The sequence below is a fragment of the Pygoscelis adeliae genome, unplaced genomic scaffold (assembly GCF_000699105.1).
Source record: "Pygoscelis adeliae isolate BGI_AS28 unplaced genomic scaffold, ASM69910v1 Scaffold60, whole genome shotgun sequence".
NCBI lineage: Eukaryota > Metazoa > Chordata > Aves > Sphenisciformes > Spheniscidae > Pygoscelis > Pygoscelis adeliae.
In genome coordinates, this window is record NW_008823954.1 from 1325820 (window position 1) to 1337168 (window position 11349).

At 48.4% G+C, this 11349-nt stretch overlaps 1 protein-coding gene across 1 annotated transcript in view; it reads left to right on the forward strand.

The window, feature by feature from the left end:
- ZC3H7B (zinc finger CCCH-type containing 7B) overlaps positions 1–11349 on the forward strand; it is a 50845-nt gene that overhangs the window by 16040 nt on the left and 23456 nt on the right. The window contains 8 exon segments of the mRNA XM_009321906.1: positions 1–48; positions 1455–1497; positions 5563–5822; positions 6777–7125; positions 8088–8143; positions 9112–9274; positions 9361–9522; positions 10378–10583. Coding sequence (XP_009320181.1) covers positions 1–48; positions 1455–1497; positions 5563–5822; positions 6777–7125; positions 8088–8143; positions 9112–9274; positions 9361–9522; positions 10378–10583 — 1287 coding nt within the window.

An 11349-nucleotide genomic window follows, 5' to 3' on the forward strand; every position in this document is an offset into this window, starting at 1 on the left:
ACATTCTCACTACTCAGTAATGGCACATCAATCAATTTGTCAAACCAGGTAGAGTTTGCATCCTGTGGTTCTTACTGTTAGTGGATTGTGCTACTAGAATGCTTCAGGGTTTTATTTACATGCAAATTTATGCTGTCTTTTAGGATTTAAATGTATTAATTAGTGTTTTCTGCTTTTAAGGAATATGGCCAAGGAAATTAATTTATTTGAAAATATTTCTAGTTGACAACATTTTTGGTGTAATTAGATCACTGAAGATGGTTATTTTTCTTAGTTATTGTGAATGTTTGCTTTCTCTTGCATTTTAAATAAGTTTCAGTTTTCAAGTTTTTACATAGTTATGGCAACGCTAAGTAAAAATCAGAAAGTGCAACTGCTGAAGAAACATACAAAATCAAATCATGCGATGTACTGAGCAAGGTACATACACAGTTTATGTATTCTTTGTATTGTCCTGTCACCTGGGAGATCCAGCTTGGGCAGGGCACTGTACAAATACAAAGCTAAAATATAAGAAATTGCTGATTTTCTTGTTCCACCACTGGCCAAAAAAAACCTCAAACACTTGCTGGTTTTACAGGCTATTTGGTACTTTCACACTACTCCTTAAAGCAAGCAAACTGTAAAACTGTAAAAATTGACATTTTGTACAAGATGGGATACTAAAGAATTAGTTTACCTCCCACCGTTCAGTGTCTTGCCTTCACACCTTTCTAGGACAGCCAGTCAGCTTTCTTTAATAGCTGTGCCTAGTTTTTAATTGGAAAATCTTTCCTTTTGCAAGAAATTAAAATAGTGCAAAAACTAGAAGTTGCAAAAACTATTGCAGTAGATTCAGTATCTCAAAAGTAATGCTTTACTTGTGCCTTTTTAAGTTTAAGCTGAAGGTACATGTACTTATTTCTGTTTATGTTTCTGTAAAATATGGGCTCATTTTATTCCTTGCCTGGAGCTACAAGTCAGCAGTTGTCTTGGTGGAAACCTTCTCCTGTTTTGAGTTTGCTGTAAAAGTTTGTGGTTGTTAGATTGCAAAATATGTGAACTAAGAAAAGGAACGTTGTGTAAGATCAGGCTAATCAGATCTCACGCTGCATGGGGCTGACCGATTGATGTGTCCTGGGACCTGGGACACAGCGTTCTCATCCAGACATGAAAAACCCTATTCTATGTACAGATTTGCTCACATGGTTGCATATTATGCAGGGCTGGTATACCTTTGCAGCAACAGGTTTTGTCCACTGCTGGAGGTAAAAATGAATAGGCTCTTTGGATTAATGGCCTCTGAAGGTTCATTGGTTTTACTGCTCTTGCACTGAAAGAGGCCATAAAGGATAAGAAAGGGCCAGATGCATTTAGGAGTAGTAAAGGGTTCTCATCTGTGAAGTGTGAATATCTTTTTAAAGATGAATTTCTGGTGATATTTTTCTCTACCCTTTCCTACACCCTCTTTGCAGACCACTTCCAATGGATTGGGTTCGATAGATGACATCGAAACAGGTAAAGACATTTCTCTTCTCTGATTTTTGTGGCTTCGGTAAGGCATCTGAGCAGGCTGGCAGGCCTGAGAGGTTCATCGTCTTCATTTGTGCCTCTTCTGCAAACTCCTGGCTTTGGTAACTAGAAGGAGGAAAAGACGGTGGGAAGCAGGAGTGTTTTTCCTGCAGAAAAGCTTTTTGTCCAGGCCCAGTGAAGGACATATCTGGGAATTAAAACGGTCTGCTGAGGTACACAGCTCTCTCCAGTTGTGCTTTCTTAAAGCTGGGCTTGGCAAAGCTTCTGGAACTCTGCTCCCAGCCAAAACAGTCCAGATAAAGTGAAGTTAAGGTTGTAGGCGGCTGTTTGCGCTCTGAGCGCATATGGTCCTCCAAGATGTTGAGGTGGAGGAAATGAAAACAAAGGGAGTTGGGAGGGACCCAGTGAGAGCCGTGTTCAGGGTTAGGCACCCAGGAGGAGCAGAAGGAGGGCTACGGGGTTGCTTTTCTCATGCCAGGAAACCAGTGACCTTAACTCTGCCCCTGTAGAAAGGCTTTTTACGTGCTTTGCCCTTTGTTGTGTGCTGGAGCATTGAACTCGTGCCTCTGAGCACATCAGTCTTTGTTCCTTTGAAAGGTAGCTGTGTGTGTGAAGGTAAGTGTGAAGACTTAACACTGCAAGTAGCAATTGCTCTTTTTATAGAAAGAAACTAATTTTGCTTTTAGGGTGCTTTGGTGTCTATTTTGGAAAACTTGTTAGTTCTCTGTTGAATGCCATTTCAGTAACTGAATGCTACGTGCAGTCATGAGACCCAGTTCTGTGAATTAAGGAGGGTTTTTCACATTATCTTTCTGTGCTAAAATGAACTGGACTCCTACTGCAGAGTAAAGAGTGACTGCGTTCAGTAAGCTCTTTATCTAATCAGGATTTGGTGTAAGAGCAGCATGCCATGTTTGCTGCAGTTCAGGCAGCAACCTTTACTGCTAGGAGATCTTTTCAAAAGCACTGAAATTACATGTTATCCCATTGCCCTGAGAGTGGTGTGCCACCAGGAGGGCTGTGAGTGCTGGGTACCTCAGGAGTTTCAAATTCAAAGCTTTTTTAGCAAGGTTTCTTTGTTGTTGTTTTTTGTTGTTGTTTTGTTTTGTTTTTAAGATGCAAACTCCTGAAGTCCCTTCCCCCATGCTTTGCTTGAAGTCATCTGATTAACTCAGCCCTGCTCTGCACAGATCATGGCTCAGATCTGGCTCAGCGTGGCCTTTGGCCAGCTAATGCACTAGGGAACCACTGCTGTTTGGGGAAGCGGAGCTGGAAGCGAGGCTTTTAAAAGCACTGTACTTGCCCCTCTGGGACAGGCAGGTGCATGGCCAGGGAAGCTACCAGGTGGGGGGCATGGTATGAGAGACTTGGTTGTTCGGGGGAGTGGATGGACAAGACCCTCATTGAGCTTATAATAATAATACATGGGACTTAGTGTCATGGCAGTGGCAGAAATCAGAGGGAGGCAGGTGTATGCCTGTGAGCTGCTCGTTGAAGAACGCAGGTTTATTTTTTTAACATGGAGCAAACATTAGGTGAAAGCAGGAGATACATGAGCTTTCTGGAGGGACAGTACGTGAGATGTGGGTATGGTGGCTGGTAAGTGAGGTCAGCAGATGGGGTGTCCTGAGAAAAGCAAAAAGGAGGGATAGGGGAAAAGATTGTACAGAGGGGGATGAGAGGAAGTGGCTGAAGGAATGACAGGATTTGGGTTGTCAGGGAGAGGGAAGCAGACATCTCCCCTCTGCCCCGTGCAAGTAGTGGAACCTATTGGTCCCTGCTCTTTTCCTCACCCTTCACATACAGGACCCCCCACAGCTCAGTGTATTGTTCTCTGCCTTCTGGTTGTGCGTTCAGCTTTTCAGGGTTTTGGGCCTCTTAAGGTGTGTGAGGGCCTCCTTCCTCTGCTTCCCAGTCTAAGTAGGAACCGGAGTGTCTCGTTCATTCCTCAGAGAAGGTCTGAACTTCTGGATCCTTTGGGGCCCTGTCATTGTGAACCCTTTAGCTCCCCCTGCATGTGTCCCCAGCCCTTCCAGCATGTCCTGAACTTCTTGTTGGCCCCTGGAGGGACCTTGGCAGTACTCCAGATTTAAACATCTGAAAAATGGGAAGGCACAAGCCGCCCCTTTGTACTGAGGGAAATCTGGCCGAGCTACCAGCAATGAGGCCAGCACCGAGGGAACCTGGATGGCTGGCTCCTGAGTGCAGCTGGGGGGCCTGCACCAAAGGGAGATGAGCTGGGAGAAGTCATTGCAAAGGGGGCATGGGGTTAGAGCCGAGCCTGATCCGAGGGGCAGCTGCAGAACTAAGGACGTTTACAGCCTTCCTTTGAGCTGCTGCCTGTGGGGAATGATTCCAGCTGCAGCACTTGAAAACCTGTGTTGGATCCCCTAAGGTACAACATGCGTTTTCTTTTGATCGCATGAATGAGGTTGTGGAGAGGGACCTGTGTCTGTCCCTTGCTGCCTCCCCCTGCTTTCCCTGCCTTTTGTCATGGCTCGGCCTCTGGTGCCTTGCACAGCAACCTCAGCTGTGGTCCATCCACGTGGACCACTCGCAACAAATGCTGGAGGAAAGGTTGCAGGGAGTGGTGGTGTGCTCCTGGTAGGGTTAGAGATAAGGGGGCCTGCGTGTGTGTCGTCTCTGCTGTTGTTTTGTTCAGTACTGGGGGTTTGCAGGAGTTGCTGATCTGCTGAGCTCTCTAAGAAGGGTACCAACACAGTCCTCAGTCAGTGAACGTGCGGTGTAGAGGATAGCAACATGGCTCACTCACCCAGTCCCAGTTAGAAAGGGATGGCTGAGTGAGCAGAGCTTGTACAGACAGGATGCAGCATTTCTCACTGGATCAAGATTTGTGTCTTGGAAGCTTGTCTAGTTTCTTTCCCATTCTTATCAGTCTTTCTAATAAAAGCTATTGTCTCTCCTTCCAAACTTTGCCTTGCTTTTAGCCTTAGACTGTCATAGCTACAGTGCAGCCACTGCTATGTGGATGGATAAGGTAGCATCTTTGTCTTATTTCTTTTCTTTTATTCCAGGACATCTGCACAGGGGCAGAATTAAGGTAGTTTGGGTGCTTGGTTTGAGAACTGCAAATGTAATGTTGCATTTTCCGAATTTCTAACATTTGAACTTCTTTTTTTTTTAACCTTTAATTTTTTTGAGAATAAAATGCTCTTCTGTGAAGAATATGTGCTTGTAACCTTAACTTCACTTAACAGAGGTTTATATTGCATGATGGGAACATCTTACCATTTCAGTAATGTACCGGAGAGGCAAGGAAGCCTTAGGGAAAATCACTGCCTCTCTCCTGCCCTGACCCTGGCTCACACAAGTTCCCAAGGGGATGTTTGCTGCTGAGGTGTTGAGGGGGAGTGTGGGCAGCAACCTCCCACCTGCGGGCATCAGGAAGCACTCGAGAGCAGGGAATTTACTTGGGTAAAGACAGCTGAGTGAGTCTGATGGGGACACATTGTTAGCACAACCTGGTCTGAGCACCCGATCTCCGACTCTCTTCCCAGCAGGACCTTGGTTTTTTTATCTTCTGCCATTTAGGATGCTTGAGGTTCTAGAGAGAGGGTGCGAGTAAGCAAGCTTTCAGCTGGGATATTGAAGCTCCAAGGAGTAGAGAAGGCAGTGATCTCTGACAAATGCATTAGTGAGGAACATTAAAGAAAACATCAGATGGTGTGTTATAGGGAAATTGGATTATGTGCCCCTGGCCTTTAGTCCTGGCCGCAGTGAATTCAGTAACTGCTCAGCCACAGGTTTTGTGTTGTTCCTGGTTACTGTACGTGCTTGCCATATCCTGACAGTCAGTCTGGGCACTGGCCCTTAGAGCGTATTTCAGCTATTGGTGAGCCGTTGGAGACTGGGAACAAAAATGAAAGGGCAAGAACTCTTCAGACCAGAGCCCCTCCCCTCGGAAGATAGGCACACTTGTTTTTTGTGATTTGATGGAGTTGTACAATATTGTTTTTGCCGGGCTGTGCTCTGCTTGCCCCCTGCAAGAGGCTCTCCTGGGTGACTGGCTCTGTTTCTCCCTCATCACAGACTGCTCTATGGACCTGCAGTGCCTCCCAGCTCCTGTGGCCACCTCCATCCCTGTGAGCGAGGGGCTGGCCTCTTTGCCCTCTGACGCAGATGCAAAGGGCTTGCCTACCTCGCTCCCTGCTGCCAGCTTGCTCCCATCTCCAGACTGCGTGTCCTTGCCAGTGCCTGAGAGCGTGGAGGACTTCACAGATGGGGACATCATTGGGGAAGAACTGGACTCCCTCCTGGACTCCCTCGCCGAAGGGTCACCGTACCCTCTAGTAAGAGTGGGCGCTGCATGGGTCCCCTGCTTCTTGTTCCAAATAGGTCCTTGGAGGATGTGGATATGCGTGCTGCCTCTCTCTCTCTTTCTGTCACTGTTTCCTCCTAGCTGTTCCTCTGGCAAAACTCATTCATTCCTTCCTTTATTTCTGCAACCGGCTTGTGAGTATCTAAAGAGCCCGCCTCCAAGCCTGCTTTGCTGTGTGCAACTTCATGGAGCTGCCCCTCAAAAGGTACCCAAGACAGCCTTCCCCCGCCATCACCTTCCCCCGGCCTCTGGTGTCCATGGAGTTGAAGCAGGCCTGAGGGTAGAAATGAGTGTGCTGAAGAAAAACCGCTGGGGTCCAGGGGGTGGAAGCACGGCGTAGGGTAGAAAGTAGTGTGCTGAAGCAAGAATGATGGATGTATTTTATACAGTGGGCATGCTCTAATCTCCTTGTATTTTGTGCAGGCTGCCTTCAGCCTAAACTCTTTGAACAGCTCTGGGAGCTGTAGAGACAACCTGTATTCATACTTATGTTGGATTTTAGTTGCCAGTGCTGCTGATGTTATGCGAGCCAACTTGGGTCTGGAAGTGATATAATCATATTCATGCAGGATGCCTCTCGAGCCAAGAAGCTCTGATGAGAGGTGCCATGGGTAATGGTCGTTATCCTGACCTTGGCTGCACTGTTTCTTGACCTTTAAGTGCCCAGCACAAGGTTCTGCCTTGCAGACTGATGAGCTCAGGTAGCCCAACACCTCCGCAGGGATCTTAGTCCAGACCGTGTGCAGTGTAGATAGATTGGAAGGTCTGTGGGAAGTCTGCAGGCGGATGGAGCTGCTGGGTATCCTTTTGCTTCAGATAATACACCATGCACTTGAGTGGGAGCCTGTTACTCTCTGTGTTCACTCATTCTCTGCTCCTCGTTCCTAATGTGCTGTTTATCCTCGCCCTTCCCGATTCCCCAAAGTCTTTGGTCCAGGGCACCATTCCTACCAACCTGCCAACGGAGATGCCCCAGCTGATCCCTGTGTTTCCGGGGGGAACTCCGCTGCTGCCCCCAGTTGTGACAGCCAGCATTCCTGTCTCCACCCCGCTGCCACCTGCCTCCTTCGGCCTGGTGATGGATCCCACCAAGCAGCTCTCCTCATCCTCTGTCCTGGATGCCTTCGAGGCCCCGCCGGGAGGAAGTGGCGGTTCCACCTTAGATTCGCTGGATTCCCTGGATCTGCTCCCCTACACAGACTCACGGCTTGATGCCCTGGACTCCTTCGGGACAAGCAGAGCATCGCTGGATGCCTTGGATTCCTTTGCCATTGGTAGGTGCGGGGCTGATGGGGTTTTGTGCTGCTTTACTTGTGAATGCATGCCAAAATTATTTCCTTCAGTGCTGAGGACATCTGTCATAGAGCTCTGTCTGCCGGTGCTGCAGAATGGGAGTACAAACATAAAATGTCTTGGACAGAGCAGCTGAATATGTCTAGCTCGGGAGTAATGAGAAAGGCTATAGGTGTGTGTAATCCCAGATAACCAGTATGTGCATGGTGTGAAATCTCAGAGGAGAAAGGAACACAAAGGTGTATAATGATGAGCAATGAGATTTAAACCTGGCTTGGTGTTCAGGACAGCTCCCTTGGCAGAATTTGCTAGGCTATAACATGATTCCTCTACCCTCCCCAATGACTCTCTGACATTTTGGACCAAATGAGCAAAATCCTGGTGACTGTTTTAGATGACATAGGACCTTGTTGCACTGGGCAGAATGGTAGAGGCCAGGGTGGGTCTCTCCCATCTCTGGATTCAGGGCAGTGAGTGTCCTGTTGAATGGGGCACTGCACTGTCATGTCACAAGGAGCAAAGCTGTGGAGGATGGTGGGCAAAGAGTAGGTACCCTCCTGTCCCAGGAGGGAAGGCAGGCTTCTTCTTGGCTAACGTGTCCCCAGTATTACAGCAAAAGTATTTTGAGAAGAGCAGAGATTGTCCAGTCAACACTCAGACTCACCTCAGCATTGGGCTACCTTGGAGTGCCACCTTGGGAATGCCAGTGCTCAGCAACGTACAGTTGGGTTCAGTAGGGTTTGGGGAACAAGAAAGCCTTTCCTGGAGTTTTTCCAAGACTTAGACAGGTAATTTTGGGAAAAAGTACTGAAATGTTATGAAATAAATAAAACAAATGGATTTAATGAGCATTTGTTTGTCTTTTTGTGAGTGGAACTGCCTCTGAAAGTGAAATGATTGTTTTTGTTTTGTGGGGCTTTTTTCCCCTTCTTTTACCCAGAAGAAACTAGCCCTCAGGAACTGCGACACCCACCTGGCAGCCAAAAACCATCCCCCGTGGTGAGTGAGCCGCTCCCCCGTGCTGATGTCCCAAGGTGCTCTGGAGCCAAGGTAGTAGTGACTTGGGTGATGTAGATTATTTGGGTCCCTCTTCTTAACGTGCCCCAGTGAGTGTTGCCTCCCATGTTGTGGCAAGGCAGGTAAAGATTTCCCCAGAGTCAGTATGAAGACGTTTGTTCCATCTTCTTTTTTGTCTGCAACTCTGCATATTGCCAAGGTAAACATGGTGTGATGTAGGTTGTAGGCTTAACAGGGGATCATGGAGGCCAGTGTCCCCCTATGTCTGGCAGCCACATAACACTGAAGGATGGGGCGGAGTAAGCCAGCTTTGTCTTAAAACTAGTGAGGTTCTTCGCTCCTCTCCGCCCCTGTCAGGAGGCTTTTCCAGATACACTGTCCTACCCCTGTCCCATGTCTCCAGTCTTGGAGGAAAAGAGGAGGATTATCTGTGGTTAGCAAGCTTAGAACAAGAATTACTGGCGTCCTGTTCCTCCAGGAAAGTCCTGCTATCCCTGTTACTTCAATGTGGAGCCAAGTCTCTGTCCTCAGATTAATCTGCTCCCTGAAGACTCACTGATAAGTGGTTTGGGTTTTTCCCAGGTTGGGATAGGGTTGATTTAAGTCTTGAATCTTATTAATCTGAGTCTCCAAATGCAGAGTTAGTCATGATGGAAGGAATGGGAAGGAGTGAGGGGGGCATTTTCTTCTGTGGCTCATGATAGAAAACTGAGGTCCCTTACCAAGAGAGAAAGAGGCCCGTCTTTTTGAAGTGAACATACCATGCTGTTTGTTATCTTTGAAAAGGTTGCGTGCAGCTCTTTTGGAAATGTAGTTTCAGATGTGAACATTTTGATGAGAGAGAAAATGAGGAAGGTTTTTGAGAGACTGGAATGGGGCAAGGGATTAGAGAGGTTTCTTACCCATGTGGTTGCAGAGCTGGGAAGAGAGGTATGTGTGTTTTCGCTCAGGTCAGCCTTGGTGGAGTAAGTCACCCAGCTGTGCCCAAGGTCACCGAGCACCTGCTGTCCCAGCCGGAACCAGTAATGCCCAACACAGCCCTGCTGGTGAAGAATCCCTTGGCATCTACTCACGTCTTCAAACAAGCCTGTCATATCTGCTACCCCAAAACAGGTGATGCGTTTGCTCTGCCACCCAGAGCACTGGCCCAGGCTAGGGTTTGCCTTTCCCCGGGCTGATGGGGTTATTCTTTCCTGCAGGGCCCAAAGCTGGTGATTACACCTATCGGGAAGGCTTGGAGCACAAGTGCAAGCGGGACATCCTGCTGGGCAGGCTGAAGAACTCGGAAGACAAGACCTGGAAGAGGATCCGTCCTCGCCCAACCAAAACCAACTTTGTAGGATCCTATTACCTGTGCAAAGGTGATCTGGAGGGGATAGGACTGTCGGTGGCTGGGAAGGGGCTGTACGGTGTGTGCCAGGGGAGGCTGGGAGGGGACTTCCAGTTGGTATCACCTGCTGTCTTTGGGGTCTTTCTGTCCCATCGGTAGCCCATGGACCGGGAGGCTCAGTACAATGAAAGGCAATGAGCTCCCATGCTGTGGAGAGCAGGCAGCTTTTAAAGTGGTGGAGCAGAAGAGTTGCAAAGGCGTAGTGAGGTGCTGTGCACAGCCAAGTGCTCAGAGCTGCCCTGTTGACATGGGCTTTGCTAAGAACCTGCCTCCTGTACATGTGCCTGCATTAGTCCCACCCCACCCAGCAGCCCCATGGCAGGGCTGTGGTTCTGCCTAGGGAAAAGTTCTCTCTGCCTGCTCCTTTGCTCCAGCCCATCCCTCCATATGTGCAGGCAACGTGACCGGACTGGTCACTGAGGCAGTGTCATTACAAAGTACCTCATGAGGTGGGGAGATTGCAAGAGCCAGGATAACAGGGCTCCTTAGTGCTTGGCCGCTAGGAGAACTTAATCTGGATTGGCTTTAAAAGAGGTTGGTTAAATCGTGGTCTGTCCCTGGCCAGGCACTGAATTAAGGCAGGCCTCCATTTTGAGATGGTTTCCACAACAGATTGTTACCATTCAGTAGTTTGCATTAACTTTCCTGAATGTCTTGGTATAGACAAACCTGGGGGGAGATGTCTTTTCTTTTTTCTTTTAACTCTGTGTTTTCTTGCTTTCAGCTCCTTGTGAGGTGTGGGCAGTGGGAGGAGACAAGAGAGAGTTTAGTTTCTGACTGGGCCGCCCTCCCTGTGTGGTGGTGTGTGCTGTTTGTTGCTTTGTAGATATGCTTAACAAGCAGGACTGTAAGTACGGGGATAACTGCACCTTCGCGTACCACCAGGAAGAGATCGACGTGTGGACGGAGGAGAGGAAGGGGACCCTCAACCGTGACCTCCTCTTTGACCCACTAGGTGGGATCAAGCAGAGCAGCCTCACCATCGCCAAGCTTCTCAAGGAACATCAGGGCATCTTCACCTTCCTCTGCGAGGTACAGAGCTGGCGGGAGGGAGCAGGCACCCTTCATCGTCTCCTCAGTATGTATATGGACCATTGATATGTTGATAGTTGCCATCACAGAAACATGGTGGGATGACTCGCATGACTGGAGTGCTGCAATGGATGGCTATAAACTCTTCAGAAGGGATAGGCAAGGAAGGAGAGGCGGTGGGGTAGCCCTGTATGTTAGGGAGTGTTTTGACTGTCTAGAGCTTAATGATGGTGACAGTAGGGTTGAATGTTTACGGGTAAGAATCAGGGGGAAGGCCAACAAGGCAGATATGATGGTGGGAGTCTGTTACAGACCACCCAACCAGGATGAAGAGGCAGATGAAATATTCTATAAGCAGCTGGGAGAAGTCTCACGATCACTAGCCCTTGTTCTCATGGGGGACTTCAACTTACCAGATGTCTGCTGGAAATACAATACAGCAGAGAGGAAACAGTCTAGGAGGTTCCTGGAGTGTGTGGAAGACAACTTCCTGACACAGCTGGTGAGTGAGCCAGGGAAGGCACTCCACTGGACCTGTTGTTTGCGAACAGAGAATGACTTGTGGGTGATGTGATGGTTGGAGGCCGTCTTGAGCACAGTGATCACTAAATGAGAGAGTTTTCAATTCTTGGAGAAGTAAGGAGTAGGGTCGGCAGAACGGCCACCTTGGACTTCCGGAGGGCAGACTTTGGCCTGTTTGGGAGCCTGGTTGACAGAGTCCCTTGGGAGGCAGTCCTGAAGGGCAAAGGAGTCCAGGAAGGCTGGA